Genomic DNA, 16,901 nt, shown 5'->3' on the forward strand with positions numbered 1-16,901 from the left:
AAAATGGCCCAAGCAAAGACACAGAAGTTGAACATTATAAAGTTTGGGAAGGAGAGTAGTATATAGCATAGCTTCTTGGAGCCACAGGTGGGTGACAAGTGGATACCAAAGGTAGGTGGCAGCTCACAGTGGCCACACCCTGGTAAACTATCTTAGCAGAAAGGGCTAAACCAGGTTGAGAGAACCAACAGCCTTTAAACCCATTGGTGAGTTAGAGGGATGCCTAACTCAAGCATGTGAAGACTTCTCTCAGCAAAATGGGTGGACAAGAACAATTTGTTCCAACAGTCACGAAGCTGGGTGAAGCAGCTACCATGGAGTGCTTAGAGCTTGATCAGACATTGAAAATATCAAGGTCATCCACTTCATCCTTGGCCCTCACCAATTGTCCTCACTTTTATCTTGCTACTGGACTTAGATGACTGGAAGAGAAAGTGAGGCTAACAACTTTATTCAACTCTGCCTCACCTAAATACAATTCGTGAGCAAGTCATCACTCATTCATGATGTTATTGGTCGTCCAAAACTAAGGACGAACCACAAGATGTGTATGATAAGTTTGAAAAAATACGTTGGGGCCAAGTTGTGAAGGGACCTAAAAGCTAATAGGAAGGGTTTATATTTTATCTTAGAGGGAGCCACTAGAGGAAACATGTGGCTGGATCTATACTTAAGGAAAATCACTTTGGCCACTATGTGAAGGAGGGTTTGAAATGGTGACAGTTGCCTTAGACGGATCAATTCAGAAGCCACTCCAATGGTCTAGGTAAAAGGTGATGAGGTCCTGAACTAAAGTCATATCTATGCAAGTGGAAAGATGGAAGAGATATGGATATGACCTATGAGATTCAGCCACTGATTGGATATGTGGTGTGAGGGAGGATAAGCAGCACTTGAGGATAATGCCAATATTATGAACTGGGGAGACTGGAGAAATGAGGGTGACTTTGGCAGAAATAGGCGAGTTTGGAAAAAGAAAATAATGAATTCTGTTCTGGCTGGGCTAAGTTTGAACTGCCTCTGGGACATCCAGTTTGAAATGTTCAATAGACCTTTGGTGATCTGGGAGTAGAAGTCGGGAAAGAGACAGGGTGATGTCATGTTATCTTGTCATTTCAGGAGACTTTAATTTCATCATTACTTCTTGTATGCTGAGAAATCAAAATCCCTCACTCACAAAATCCCACACTCCTTTGTGGTGGTTTCATTAGTTACTGTGGCCCATGATACATCCCTCAGTGGTCAGTACTCTGAAGATGAGCCTCTGTCAGTCTGCTCTTTGGACAGCTGCCACATGCTGTGTAGTGACTCAGAACTTTTCTAGCTTGTTAGGACTTGCAAGAGCACCTGCTTGCCTGACATAACCTTTGAACTCCTGCTTCAAGTCCGAGACGGGAGAAGGAAAGAGGAGAGCAATGGACTCTGTGAGCCAGGCCACCCCAAGGGGAGCAATTGTTTGCTCTGCTCAGACTGACATGTTCAGTCTAGAGTCCGGTACCACTGCGGCTGTGGCCTGAGCCTTAACCTGCTTTGACTGAGTCAGTATAAGAGCTGAGACTCAAACAAATAGATGTGAGCTGCTTTCTAGGAATATGGGGGTTGATACTGCCACTACCGAGGAGAGTCTAAGCTGAAGAAGAGAAATGTTGGGAGGGAGGGCTGATCCTAAATCAGCAGTTTCTGGGAGCCATATTAGTTGTTGAAATGAAGGGAAGATGAATTCCTTTGCTTTAATTGATGGAGGCCTCAGACCTCTGAAAAGATATCCCAGACTTTATAATCCCTAAGCCTTAAAGGAGAATGTAGTTAGGCAAAATTTTTTACTTTGAGAAATGGTCAGGAGGAGGGAGGAAGGAAATATGTATGTAGATATAGTATGAAATTACAGTACAAAGATCCTGTTGGAGTGGTGAAGGCAGAGCCATAGAGACATTAACATTATTTTCCTGCACTGAATGTTAAGTCAGGATAGTGAGGATGGTTAACCCTTCTCAGATATGAAGTGGAAGGGACAAGGGCCCTCTTGCATAACCATTGGGGAGACCTTCTCTGAAATCCACCTGAGCTGAAAGACAGAGTGAAGCATCACCTCACAAGCAAATTATAAATTACACTCCCTTGCTTGCTAATTGATTAATGGCATGGTTGCCTGCTTCTTTGTAGATTTCAGCCAGCAGGCAAAGAGCCAGGGGTAGAAAGGTATGGATTTGGTAGCACCACAAAATAGATACCTAACACACCATGCTACCTTTGTGGAAAAGATGGATTGGTGTGAGATAGCAGTGGTAGAGTTAGGTGAATTGAAAAATGGTTGCATAGTTGGACTGAAAGAGTGGTGATAATGATTCCTTATCAACTCAGATGGTGATCTTCTGCCTTAGCTACCTATGCTTGACCCTTCACTGTTTAATGTTTTTATCAGTTACTTGGGGGAAAAAAGGCATAGATGATATGCTCATCATATTTACTGGTGACATTAAACTAGGAGGATCAGCCAACTCTTTGGATAGCAGTCAGGACTCAAGATCTTAATAGGCTATAAATAAAATATTGATCCAAATGTGATGAATTTAAAAACTTTTATTAAAGTTTTTTCTTTTTACCTCAAAGATATTTCTTGATATACACCCCACCCCTACCCCAAAAAGAGCCCTCCCTTTAAAAAAAACACACATTTCAATAAATCCAACCAACATAAGGATCAGCAGTGTATGTAACATCCCACACCCTACCTCTAACTGAAAGAAGTTATTTCTTTATTTCTTGATCCTTGGGTCCAAGGGCATAAACAGTTTAGTGGGTTTTCTTGCATAATTAAAAAATGCTTTTCTGGAATGGTTGGACTAATTCGCTGCACCACCACCAATGTGACTGAAAGGCACCAGAGGAAATCATGCAATTGAACATAGTGAATCCACTACAAATTTATGTTGCCTAATTTCGTTTGGGTCCTTGCTGCAGCAAGGCAATTCTTTTAATCCTCTCTAATACTCTAGCTCACTTCCCACAGAGGCTGCTCCAAACCTTCTCTTCTCTCTTCAGGCTTCCATCCCCCATCCCCTATCCCCACATCATACTTTAATGAGGAAATAGAGGACATTCATCACATCTCAGCACACTTTGACTCCAACCTCCACTGATGGCTGTTTTTGACAGTCAACGTTTCTTCTTGATTCTCTACATTTGATTCTGTCTCCTCTGAGGTCTACCAGCATATTGCCTCCACAATCATCCTCTCTGTCTTTAACTTTCTGGCTATAAACTAGGCACAACATGTATGAGAGTTGAAGGGTGGGGGTAGAGGTGGGGAGGGGATAGGTCTTGATGCACAGAGGCAGATTTAGGCTGAATGTAAGGAGAAGCTTCCTAATAATATTCTGTTGTTTTTCAGTCATGTCTGACTCTTCATGACTTCATTTGGGATTTTCTTGGCAAAGATCGTGGAGTGGTTTGCCATTTCCTTCTCCAGCTCATTTTATAAATGAGGAAACTGAGGCAAACAGTATTAAGTGACTTGCCCAGGGTTACACAGCAAGTAAGTGGCTGAGGTCAGATTTGAACTCAGGAAAACTTGTCTTCCTGACTTCAGACCCAGCACTCTATCCACTGTGCCACCTAATGAGAATTGTCTTGATGTGGAATAGCTTTCCTCTGAGCATAGTGACCTCTCCATTACTAGAAGGCTGCTGTACTCTCCATTACTCTCAAGCCTGCTCTAATTAGGATATCTCCCATATAGAGATGTGTTATGGGGAGCTGTTCTCTGAGATCACTTCCAAAATCAGACAGTCAAAGGAATTAATACCTGAGAGAAATGTGACAAATTATCAAAATTATCCATTTTACACCTCACTCTGCTCACTATCTCTTGTTTATGTAACCAAGAGCTCTTGTGAATAATAGGGACATAGTGACATCTGGGGGAACCAGGCAGGAAGAGAGAGAAAAACAAAGGCATACCGTGTTGTTCAGCAGGGATAGTGGTGGAGAGAGAAGACCTCAGAGCTATCTTCCTTGGCTGACTTTTTTTTATGTCTTCTGTAATTATTTTTGAAATCTATTAGTAAAACCAAAACAAACCCTACCTACAGCCCAGATTTCCCAGAGACTTATATGAACCTAAATATGAGAAAGCATGGAAATTTATTTTCTTTCTTCTAGGGCACTGAATACAGAGGTGACCACATTTTGGATGAAGAGGCATGGCAGAAGGACCACTAGATTTGCAGTTAAAAGATCTGCCTTAGACTCCAGACTCCATTCCCCGCTAAGCTGTGTGTTCTTGGACTTGGCCAAGTTACTTTGATTATCTATACCTCAGTTTCCCCACCTGTAAAATTAAGAAGGTTAGACTACATTAGGAGTTCTTAACCCAGGGTTCATCAAGTTTAAAAAAATATTTGGGTAACTATTTCAATATAATTGGTCATATATGTATATACATACATATGTGTGTATATATGCACACACACACACACATATATATGTATATAGCATTTAAAAGTATTTTCTGAAGAGAGATTTATAGGCTTTACCAGACTGTTCAAAGGGGTGAGTCCTTGACACAAATAGGATTAAGAACTCCTGTATTCAATTATCTCTAAGATTTCCTCCAGATCTGTGTATGCTCCCATAGTCCAATGCCACTCTCTTTTTCCTGACCCCATGCATGCCTCCTTTCCCTCCCCACCCAAGGGAAGGGCAACAGTGGGAGCCTCAGAGTTCCTTATGACATCAGAAAGCTAAGGGAGCTGGGGCGGGAGGGTAAAGAGGGGGAGAAAGGTTGGGCTAGGACCAAAGGGGTCTGGAAGTGCAAGATCCAGGAAGGAGAAGTTGGTGGGCAGGGTCACTAAGCCCCCAGGGCTACTGGGAAGATGGGCAGATGCTATTCCAGGCTGCCCCAGGTGGGAAAACCCCTGAGGCCTCAGCAAAAGGGTAAATCTCTAGGAGTCCTCCTGGGAGCCCAGCATCCCCCTACCTACTCACAGAACCAGGACCCATATTCCAGTTTCAGAAGCTAAGGGGGCCAGGAACCAGGGGAGAGGGAGTAGGGGAGAAGAGAAAAGTTGGGGAAGACAGAGTTTGGAGCCCTTCATTCTCTTGTTTTAGAGGTTTTCCCTACATACGCCAACAGGTATATATTGGCACAAACACCAAGGCACTCAAATGTAAACCACATGAGGCAATAGAAGCAATGCCAGATTTGCAATCAGAAGGCCTGGGTTCAAATTCTTGGCAAAGTCTTTTTCCCAATCTGGGCTTCAGTAACTATAAGGTAAAGGGATTTGATCATATGATCTCTAAGCCCTGGCCAGCTCTAAATCATGTGATTCTGTAACAAAAGAATGCACTCACATACATAAATACACATGCGCACACTGTATGCAAGCATGAGTAAGCATGCACATACATGTGCCAATTGCACACACATGCCAACTTACCTTCTTCCTCCCCACTCACCAGATCTGCTCAAGTCCCTCCGGATCATCTTTGTAATGGGAGGACCAGGCTGTGGCAAGGGGACACAGTGTGAGAACATGGCAGCCAAGTACGGCTTCTGCCATGTGGGTCTTGGGGAGCTATTGAGGGAGGAGGCAAATCAGGCCACTGTGCGGGGCCAGCAGATCCGGGACATCATGCTGAAGGGCCTGTTGGTGCCCACGGTGAGGAACCAACTGACTCATTCTGCTCTCCCACAACTCTACCTTTGTGGCTCAGATCTTTACCTACTACTAGAGCCTAGTGGGGTTCACTGGGGTCTTGGAACTCTCAGGAGAGGTCCATCCTCATGGCATTTCAAATGATCCTTACTTGGCATATAGGAATAGAATGGGAGATTGTACCCACTTCACAGATCTGGGTGATTTATGTCCTTAAGCCTGGGTAACTGTGTGGGGTGGAAAACCAGTGTCCTCACTTTTCAGATGAAACTGAAGCAGCTGTGGAGCTGGGTGTGAAGTAGTCAAGTGTCTTGGGTTTGAATTATGATCTGAGGCTTACTACCTGTAGGACTAGGCCTCAGTATGCCCAGCTGTAAACACTGTGGTTCCCATGATATTAAGGCACAGAAAAGGCTAGTGACGCCCCCAAAGTTAGTGCATGATCAAGTCTAGACCTCACTAATGCCCCACCTCTGCCCCATAGGGTGTGATTCTGGACATGGTCAGTGACAACATATTGTCCCGACCAGAGAGTAAAGGCTTTCTCATAGATGGATTCCCCCGGGAACTCAGTCAAGCCAAGGAATTTGAACGCATTGTAAGTGTACTGCTTCCTCCCCAACCTTGCCAGCTCAACCATCTTCTCCAACCCATGTCCCCACCTCCAAACCCGTGTCTCCACCTCCGAACTCATGTCCCCTTCCCTGACTTTATTAACAACTCTGAGAAAAACCAAGGGATCCCAGAGCTCATCTTCAGTCTCTGAATTCCTGATGCCTTCTCCCCAACCCATGGAATGCATTATTGAGTCATCTCCCTCAATCCTTCCCCATTCTAGAGAGATCTCACGTATGAGGTCTGGGAAAGGAGAGGAGTGGGAAGAAAGGGTGGGATCTCCAGATGACAGGAACTGAACCAGGCCATGCAGATATAACTGGATCAGAATCTTACTATTTCAAGTCAAAGAACGGGGAATTAGAAAATGGAAAGATCCCCTTACTCTTTGGAGTCTTCCAGAAGCCAGTTGGTCAACCAGTATTAAATGCCTACTGTATGCCAGGCACTACACTAAATGCTGGGGATAGGAAAAAAAGACAAATGCAAACAAAGGGACAGACAAAAAAGTGATAGACACAACAAATCGGATCTAAACAGCAGAGGGAAGGCACTGGAAATAGGAGGGCTTGGGAAAGAGAGCTGAAAATGCTTAATTGAATGAATGAATGAATAGAAGGCTTTGGAGAAATGTGGAAAGGGAATGTTGTGTACTAGAAAGACCCCTGGACTGGGAGTTGAAGGATTCAGCTCTGTTACAAAGGTAAATTGCCTTCTGTCATGTAGCCTCAGCTTTCCTATCTATAAAATGAGCCAACTGGACTTAAATAATCTCTAAGATCTCTTCCAGGCCTAAAGTTTGATTTGATGAAAATAAGACAAAATACAACAAATTTGGGTTGAGTTTCTGAAGGAGAAAATGGATTTAGAGCCTTGGACTTAAAAGATCAAGTTTTGAATCGAGCTCTGACTCTCCCTATGATGTGGTCTTGGGCAATTAAAAAAATGGATATTTTTGTTTTTCCATCACTTGTATTTCTAAATCTATGCCTGGTAATAAAGAATTTTTTAAAAAGAAGTAAAGATAAAAAAGTTGGTCAGCAGAAGACCTCAGGTAAGTTGCTTAGTGTCTTTAAAATATGTTTATTGTTGATGTTGAGTTGTGTCAGTGCTGTTTGACTCTCTATGACCCCATTTGGAATTTTCTTGGCAAAGACACTGGAGTGGTTTGCCATTATTTCTTTCTCCAACTCGTTTTTTACAAATGAAGAAACTGAGGCAAACAGATGATTTGCCCAGGGTAACCGAGCTAGTAAAGGGCTGAGGCTGGATTTGAACTCAGGTCCTCCTGACTCTAGAGCCAGGGCTCTATCCATTGTGCCATTTAACTGCCCATAAAAATGTAAGTTTCCCCTCTGTAAAAATGGATAGAGATATGCAAGCTATCACACAGAGTTGTTACGAAAAAAACTACTTTGTAAGTTGCTATGAAAATTTGAATTTTGAAATAACCTATAATAACAACAGTATAGTGCTCGGCAGTTTACAGAGCATTTTTCTTACAATAGGACTTTTTTGGGGGGGGATGGGGAGTCCCATTTATCCCCATTTTACAGATAGGAAACCAGGGCCTAGAAAGTGGTGGTGGGTGACTTTAACTAAAGGTCATATAGGGATGTGTTTCATAGGTGTTTGAGATAGGAGGTATATAAGAGATCATTGAGCTCAACCTATTCATTTTACAAATGGGGAAACTGAGGCTCAAAGAAATGTCAACACAGCTAAAAAGGAGAAGAATGGGACTTGAACCCAGGCCCTTTCCCCAGCAGCCACACTGCCCAGTGTTCCATTCAGTATATAAAAGGGGTAGTCCTACTAACTGTGATATACGATTTCTTCTTTCTCACCCTCCTCCACAATGAAGGAACCAAGGCCCAGAAAGGGAAAGTGCTAGGATTTGGACCCAGGCCTTCTGATTCCCTATCCACCACTCTTCCTTTGACATTCATAAAGCAGTCTCAGAGTTGGAAAAAACAAACAAACAAAGAAAACAACAAAAACCTCAGGTGATATATATATAGAAGAGGTAGTTAGGTGGCACAGTGGATTGAGCACTGGGCCTGCAGTCAAGAACATCTAAGTCCAAATTTGGCCTCCAACACTTAATAGCTATGTGACCCTGGACAAATCATTCAAGCTCTGTCTGCCTCTGTTGTCTCATCAGTAAAATGGGGACAGTAACACCTCAAATGAGATAATAATTGTAAAACGCTTAGCACAGTGCCTGGAGCATAATAAAAATACATAAATGTTACGCATCGTCATTATTGTTACTATTATATATGTACGTAGGCCAACCTGTACATGAGTAGGGATGCTCAGTCTGACGTCTCAGAATGTAGTCATCCGCTCTCCTCTTGAATACTACCAGTCTTCCTTGGGATGGCTCGGAGTCTTAAGAAGATTTTGCTCATATTGAGCCAAAATGTGCCCATCTGCCATTTTCATGAACTGCTCTTAACTTGGTGCCCCCACTGCTCCCTTAGTCAGTGCCTCTCTGAGATTGAAGAGGGAGAAAGAAGGTGAAGGGGGCCTGTAATGGACATCTGCAGTCTCTTCCCTTGACTCACTCTGCCAGGTGGGCCGCTCCCCCAACATCGTTATTGTCTTTGACTGCTCCACGGAGACCATGATTCACCGTGTGCTGCTTCGAAGCCAGAAAGGACATCGTGAGGATGATGCTGAGGACGTTGTACGACAGCGGCTGGAGACCCATTACACCCTCTGTGAGCCCATCTTGGCGTTCTACCAGCAGAAAAACCTTCTCCGGAATGTAGGTGTTTCTGTGGGCCTGCCCTCATTTTCCTCACATGTAAAAATGAGGGGTTTGGGTTAAATTATCCCAGATAGGAGGTGGTAGAGGGAAGGGGAGGCTATCTGTTCCCATTTGCAGGAAAGTCTGGGTAGCAGCAGAGTAAGAAGCAAACCAATCCTCCCCCCCCAATACTGGGTCCAGTACTGGCTCTGCCATTTGATAGGTGATCTTGGAAAAACTGTTTCATTTCTAGTTTGTAAAATCAGGGGGTTGGGCTGGAAGATGTCCGGATTCCCTCTGAGCCCTGACATTCTGTCTTCTATGATCTGAGATTCCCCCGGCTCTTAACATTCTACATTCTGTCATCTAAGATTCCTTCTAGCCCCCTGTCTGAGTCGTAGAGTCTAAGTTGGAAGAGACCGTCAAGGTCCAGCTCAGCCTCTCCTTAACTACAACCCACTTGAAAAATGCCACCCAGGCTTTGCTTGAAGACAGACCTCCAGTGGGCAAGTCACTTAACCTCTGTTAGCCTCAGTTTCCTCATCTGAAAAACAGAGACAATTGCCCAACCTCTCAGGGTTGTTGTGAGGATCAAATGAGATGATAACTGTAATGCACTTAGCATAGTTCCTGGTACTTAGTAAGTGCTATATAAGTGTTTATTTTTATTATTAATATGGCACAAGTCACTGGTCCAGGCATCCCATCCCACTCTGGGATAGTTCTAATTCTGTGGCAATGTTTCATCACCTCAGACTCAGATGTGTCCATTTACAACTTCAGCTCAGTGCTCCTAGTTCCAGGACTTGCCCTTTCAAGGACTCAATTTTTCCATCTGAAAAAATGGAAACAGTCCCTGATTTAGCTCTTCCCCCTTTGACACTGAAGAAACTGGCATCTTAGATGTCAGATTTCCTTAAAACAGAAAACAATGACATGATTGAATGGGCGCTGGATTTGAAGTCAGAGGACTTGAATTCAAATCCTGACTCTCATATTTATTCCACTCATATGACCTGGAGATTGTTTCCGAGCCTTGGTTTCCTCATCTGAAAAATGAGCGGGGTTAGTATCTGAAGTCCATTCTAGCTCTACCTCCTATCACATGCAGTGGGGCAGGGTGGGGGTGCGTCCAGGGGGAGGTAAGGACAGGGGGTAGCACCTCCCCCGTCTCCTGGGCCTAAAGTTGACCCTTCCCCCTCCATACCTCCCACCTCCCTTAGATCCTGGCAGAAGACGCGGCAGAAAACATCTTTGCCAAATGCTGCTCCGTCATTGACAGTCTGCAGTAGAGCCAGAGCCCTCCCCCACTCCCACTAGAGGCCTAAGATGTGGAAACTTCCAGACAGTTTCAAGCTTCAGCCCCACCAGCAGTTGCCATTTCCTGGGGACCTCCATGAGGTAAAAGGGAGTCAGGCAGGGAGAAAAGTCTCTCTCCCTCTCTACGGCAAAGTCAAGCAATGGAATGGAACAGATCCTGTCCCCCGAGAACCATAGGCAGTTACGGGTACCCTAAAATACCTAAGTTAGCCAGGGATGGGTCAAATCCCCAAAGGCTGGTCCTGCCACTAACTGTGTCCTTAGGTCTCTTCTTCTCTCTGGGCTTGTCTCCCCTCCACAAAATGAGGAGGTTGGTCTCTACTACCTCTGATGTCCCATGGTTCATTCACTCCTTCAGTTCTTGATCAGAATTATCAGAAGACAGCCTAGGGTAGTGGAATGCATGCTAGCCTTGGAGACGAGAACTGGCTTCCAATCCCGTCTTTACCCCTTAACACGTGTCCTTGGATAAATTGTCTCACTGAGTGTCTTTTCCTGTAAAATATGACAGGCAGCTGGATAAGTGCTAGACTTGGAGATTGAGGGTCCTGGGTTTAAATCTGGATTTGGATGTCTGCTAGCTGCATGAGCCTGGGCACGTCCTGGTACCTCTGGTGCCTCTTCTCTCAACTATAAAATGGAGCTAATAGAGTTCTCGGGCTATCTAATACTTCTAAGGGTTGTCATAAAGAAAGTGCATTATGAAGACTATTGAGATGGGAGATAGTTCTTTCCCATCCTTGGGGAATAGAAAATCCTGTTTTCCAAGGGTTAATGGGGACAACGAGAGAGAGAGAGAGAGAGAGAGAGAGAGAGAGAGAGAGAGAGAGAGAGAGAGAGAGAGAGAGAGAGAGAGAGAGAGAGAGAGAGAGGCAGAGAGAGGCAGATAGAGAGAGAGAGACAGAGACAGAGACAGAGAGACAGAGACAGAGACAGAGAGACAGAGACAGAGACAGAGAGACAGAGACAGAGACAGAGAGAGAGTTTGAGTTGGAGATCTAGGCTCTGTGGTATAATGGAAAGAACAAGGACTTTTCAGAAGACCAGGGTTTGAAGATCAGCTCTGGTGGCCTTGGACACCAGGTGCTCAATTTCCCCTTGGAAAAATGAGGAAATTAGACTACCTAAGCCCTAAAGATACCCTCTGGCTCTGAACCCTATTATGTTCATTTAACCAGTAGGATACTATGGAGAACAAGCTCCATGCTCCTCCTCCTTCCCCTCTTCCTCCTTCTCTCTGTCTCTATCTCTCTCCCACCCCTGTTTCTGTGTCTCTGTCTTTCTCCTTTTCCCTTTTCCCTCTCCCCACTCCCTTTACTTTCTTAAAAGCAGCTGGTGGTGCAATAAAGTGCTGAGCCTGGAGTCAGGAAGACCTGATTTCAAATCTGGCCTCAGATACTTACTACCTATATGACCCTGGGCAAATCACTTAACTTCTGTCTGCCTCAGTTTCCTCAGCTGTAAAGTGGAGATAATAATAGCCTCTACCTTCCAGGGTTGTTGTGAGGATCAGATGTGATAATATTTGTTTAAAAAAAGGGGAGGGGACGTAGCGCAATGTCTGGCACGTAGCAGGTGATAGAGAAATGTTTATTCCTAGAGAATAAAACAGAAAAAGCAAATGATGTCTAGCCCCAGGTGCTCCAGTTCCTACTGTTCTGCTTACTATGGGGGGCAGGGGAAAGGTTCAGTTTAAAATCCCTCTGTTTGGAGATTTATCAATTATTAGTAAAAATAAATAAAAACTCTTAGGCCCCAGATAAGTTCTAAGATGTGGTCCTTAGAACAGAATTGATTCTTCTGATCTCTTTTTTTTGTACTTTTATTTCAGCTAACTGCTGGCATCTCCCATCAGCCCATTTTGCATTCCTCTAATGAACAGACAGGCAACCCACAAATGTCATGTTCAGCCGTAGCTTTTATGGGAAGAGAAAACAAAATCACAATAAATGAACAGCTTAAAGTTAGCAAGGAAACAAATTAGAAATGGATGCCAGCTAGTGACTAGCCATGGGGAAGGGAAATTCAGAGAGAATTTTTTAAACGTTTCTCAGCTTCGCAAAGAGAAACAGTTTAGTTCAGCCTCCTTTCTTAAGATTTATGTATACATATATATACACATGCATATGTGCACACACATATATGTATGTATATGTGTACACTCATATGTATGTATATGTGTACACTCATGTATGTATATGTGTACACTCGTATATGTGTATACATACATGTATGTATATTTGTAACACATATGTATATTTATGATCAGAGATATAATCATAGGTCTATATTCCCAGACTAGGAAGAGGGCAAAATCCTACAAGTCTTAGGATTCTTGGCAAGATTTTGAACTACTTCCGCTGTGAAGTCTTCAGGACTCCATCCTGCCCATGGGAGAGTCTGACTAAATAACCCTATTTCACTAGAGAAGGACTTTTTAAAAGGATAAACATTACCTAGTTGGCTCTCACTCCAAACATGTGAAGGGGGTTGGTAGAGAAGCATTTTCCAGATGAGGAAACTTAAGGTCAAGGAAGGGAGACATGAGGAGGTGACATTTCCATCACACCTGAAGGTTTTCAAAGCATTTTCCAACCATTCTGTCACCTCGGCCTCCTGTGAAGCAGGTACAAATGACTTGTTTCCTTGTCACCCAGGAAGTAAGGAGCAGATCTGAACTCAGGTCCTTTAGATCCAGGGCTCTTTCTGTTGAAATCCTCAAACCCTCTCTTCCGGGCAGTGTTATGGGTTCTTCTGGGAGGCAAGAACCATGGGAATATTGGGTACCAGGCATTAATCAATGATCCATAGTTTCATAACCCCCAACTGCCAAGGCAAAAACCTCTTAGTTCTCTAGTACAGGAAAATAACTGTACAGGAACTCTTAAGCACAAACCAGGCTGGTGGCCCTTGGCCCTCCTAGAATGGACAGAAAGATACAGGAGTGAGGGAGACGAGGTCTGGAGCTCTACTCCTGCTCCCATCCACCCCCAAGTAGCACTGTCTCCCACTCCAAAAACAACAGTGCCACACACAAGGTGGGTTTGTTAAGAAAAAAAGGGGGTAAGGGGAGGAGAAAAGAAACAACAGATCTGTGGAAAATGATTTCTTCTCTCGCTCTCTCTTTTCCTCCTCTCTCCCTCTCTTTTTTCCCCTTTCTATCTCTCTCTCTCTCTCATCCTCTTCTCTCTTTCTCCCTCTGTCTTCTCTCTGTGTCTCTTCTCTTTCTCCTCTTTTCTCTTCTCTTTCTCTCTGCTTTTTTTTAAACAGGAAGAACATATTTTCCAATCACCATTATCAGGCTTTACAACATCTATACTGAACAACATCCGTTTCAAAACCCTACTGTCACAGACATCAGCCAGCATATACAGGGGGAGGTTTTGTTCTCATTTATTTCTGAAGTTCAAAACAAGCAATAAAAAGTAAAAAAAAAACCTGCCATACTTTTATATGTTTTAAAGGGTTTCCCCCCATTTTGTTTTCATTTTCAATCTCCTCTAGAACAGCTGAAATTGACAGATCTCTCAGGATTTTTTGGGGGGGAGGGGTTGCATAGCAGATGCTGCTGTTCACAGAGAGCAAAAGAAAATGAAGGAGAAAAGAGCCCAAGGGGGTTACAGTGGGCTTTGTTACTTTAGGATGGTGCAAAGGAGATAATTTTCAATTTTTTTCCCCTGCAGCCCCAATACCTACTTCAAGTAATGTTCCAGATCTTAACATTGAAAAAAAAAAGGAAGTTTTTTTTTCCTTTTGAAAGGTCAGGTCTGATGGTGGTAGTGATATGTCTCTGGTAGGAAGAATAGATTATCTTAACCCTGAAAAAAAATCTGTTTGAGAGAGAAAGAGAGGGATTTTAAAATAGATTTTGTTTGCTTGCTTTGGCTGCAGCAATTTAGTTCTTCTATGGCCAGCTCAACATAAACAATTCTGAGTTCTAAAGGAAAAATTTATGAGACACACAGAAAACAAAACAAAACAAAGTGTGAGAATGAGAGAGAGAGAGAGAGAGAGAGAGAGAGACAGAGATAGAGACAGAGACAGACAGACAGAGAGAGAGAGGAGAGAGGAGATACAGAGACAGAGACAGAGACAGAGAGAGGAGAAAGGAGAGAAAAAGAGAGAGAGAGAGAGAGAGAGAGAGAGAGAGAGAGAGAGAGAGAGAGACAGAGATAGAGACAGAGACAGACAGACAGAGAGAGAGAGGAGAGAGGAGATACAGAGACAGAGACAGAAACAGAGAGAGGAGAAAGGAGAGAAAAAGAGAGAGAGAGAGAGAGAGAGAGAGAGAGAGAGAGAGAGAGAGAGAGAGAGAGAGAGAGAGAGAGAGAGAGGAGAGAGAGAACAAGAAACACCAACTATACCAACGGGTGCTTTCTCTGCCATGGGCTATTTCCCTCTCCCAAGGTGACCATTGTTCTCTTGCCAAAAAATAAATGTAATCAATGGACTAAGCAATGGAGGTCCAATCCTGGAAGCTGCCATTTTCTGTCTGCTGCCAAGTCAACTTCTGGAACTTTTGAAGCAGATTTTGACCGTGATGTCTCAGGGTTAATCTTATGCTATTATGCAAAGCCCTCTACTTGCCTTTGGAGCTTGAAGGACCAATGACTTAGGAGAAGCTTAACTGAGATGGAGAGTACAGTACATATCAAAATTACAAGTGGTCAATCTCTCCCTCTCTTCCCTGGCAACTCTCCAGTGAGGACTGCTTGCAGCTGAGGGGTAGGGAGGGATAGCTGTCATATCTCCTACCCAGTAGATGTGTGTCTGTGGACTCTCTTTTGTATTTAATCTTTTGTAATAAGGAGTTGGTCAATAAACTCAGTCCTTATGAAGTCTATACAGGGTGCATTAGTGTACCTGAATGATGGAATTCCTCTATGGAAGAGGTTAGGAATCCTGTTTTGAAGGGAGTTGTGACAATGAATAATGATATCAGAGAGAATGTGGAGCATGCATAGATATTCTGCAGATATTCACCACATTTTGTTGTTGTTTATTCATTTCAGTTGTGGTTGAGTCTTTGTGACCCCATTTGGAATTTTCTTGGCAAAGAGACTGGAGTGGTTTGCTATTTCCTTCATGGCAAATGATAACTTATTTGGTTGCAGTTTTAAACCTGAATTGGAGCACCACTGGAAGACTTCAGTTACCCTCAGCACTTCTCTCAGTAGATTTCTACTCTTGGTTTTACTCTTTTGTTGATGGTGTCTGATAAGAAACAATGCTATAAAGGGAGAGAGAGGCCTAGGGCCTTCTCCCTTGAAGGCTGACAGGTAGCGCCATGAATACAGGCTTTAGCTCTTTACTTTGATATTTGTTCTTGCATTTTAGATAGCGGATTGAAGTCTCTAACCTGGAGAGTTCCAAAAGGTCAGGAGAGAGAGCCATCTGGGTGTCTAGACATCCAGGAGTCTTAAGATTGCTGGAAGTCCAAGAGGATGTCCATGATGGGTTTTCCAATCAGCTCAACATTGACTCCTCAAGGTGTCTGTCTTGATTCATGACTTTCAAGTTCCCTACCTAAACAAATTTATATGTGAGTGTAGAGGTGGTTGAGGTAGGGAGGGGGCCATAGGGTCCAAGCAGTAGCTGGAATAGAAAGAGGTTTGAAAGAAGGAGAGCTAGGTGATCAGTAACACTTAACCTCATATGAGTGCAAACTCATGAGCCAGAATGGCAAAAAGACTATGTTACTACTGGGAGGTTCTTAGTTCTCCTAGCTGGACCTCCTGTCTCCAGGAGGTATGCCTGGACTGAAGATGTGGGGTAGGGGTTGAAATAAAGAAATAAAGACCATTTGAGGATAGCTAAGCAAATGGTGATCTGAGTATGAGGCAGGAATTCTGGATTCAAATCCCAATTCTACTTCTTCTCCTGAAAATCATTTTACCTTTTTCTCTAGACTGACTAGCCCTATTCCTATGGCAACAGTCACTTCAGTGAGAAGATGGAAAACAACACACAAAGGAACAAACAACACTTCCATCCTTATACAACTCAGGCTATACCACATATGCTCTATTTTCCTGTTGTTTATAGCTGCTCTGATCTCCCAAAATTACACCACACAAATGAACAACTCTCATGTCTCTCAATAGTTCCCAGTTTACTAGAATGTGCTCAATGAAAACCTTTCCTTGAGAACTCTGAAGAATCATCCATTAGCAGCCTGGGCTTCAGTCACTGGGAAGAATTCTCAAAGAGAAAGCTTGTTGCCAGGTTACCAGAAAGGACAGGCCATTGGCCAGGACATAATTTGTAACCATGGTAGAGAATGCTTCTAACCTGAAAAGAAATGATGGATAAAGACAAGGACAAGGAACTCTCTACCATTTCTATAATACAGTATTGTCAATTTAGCTTTCTTTATCAAGATGGAATATATATAGATACACATATACATACACATATACCCCCACACATATGTTATATATACATATACATGTGTGCATGTACACTCACAAACACACACGCACAGACAGAATAGAGTCTTACAGGTCATCCAATGTAAACCCCTCATTTTAAGGAGGAAACTAAGGTCCAGT

At 43.4% G+C, this 16,901-nt stretch overlaps 1 protein-coding gene and 1 long non-coding RNA gene across 4 annotated transcripts; one reads left to right on the plus strand and one right to left on the minus strand.

Moving 5' to 3' along the window:
- Positions 1 to 4,124: 4,124 nt before the first annotated feature.
- On the minus strand, positions 4,125 to 4,700 carry LOC140499948 (uncharacterized). The gene is made up of 2 exons (XR_011965594.1): positions 4,536 to 4,700; positions 4,125 to 4,330 (listed from the first exon to the last, which is right to left on the minus strand). It is a non-coding gene; the product is annotated as an uncharacterized lncRNA (long non-coding RNA).
- An 85-nt stretch (positions 4,701 to 4,785) lies between these two features.
- Positions 4,786 to 13,791, plus strand: LOC140499945 (adenylate kinase isoenzyme 1-like). 3 transcript variants are annotated; one of them, XM_072601999.1, is made up of 6 exons: positions 4,786 to 4,935; positions 5,464 to 5,663; positions 6,145 to 6,258; positions 8,854 to 9,048; positions 10,254 to 10,431; positions 13,621 to 13,791. In XM_072601999.1, exons 1-5 carry the CDS (start codon positions 4,875 to 4,877, stop codon positions 10,320 to 10,322), a joined length of 639 nt encoding a protein of 212 aa, XP_072458100.1. In that variant the 5' UTR covers positions 4,786 to 4,874; the 3' UTR covers positions 10,323 to 10,431; positions 13,621 to 13,791. The 3 variants fall into 3 exon arrangements, with proteins under 3 accessions (XP_072458100.1, XP_072458098.1, XP_072458099.1); XM_072601997.1 differs by lacking the exon at positions 10,254 to 10,431; XM_072601998.1 differs by lacking the exon at positions 10,254 to 10,431 and having other exon boundaries at positions 4,799 to 4,904.
- The last annotated feature ends 3,110 nt before the right edge of the window (positions 13,792 to 16,901 follow it).

This window comes from Notamacropus eugenii, chromosome 4 (assembly GCF_028372415.1).
Source record: "Notamacropus eugenii isolate mMacEug1 chromosome 4, mMacEug1.pri_v2, whole genome shotgun sequence".
Taxonomy (NCBI): domain Eukaryota; kingdom Metazoa; phylum Chordata; class Mammalia; order Diprotodontia; family Macropodidae; genus Notamacropus; species Notamacropus eugenii.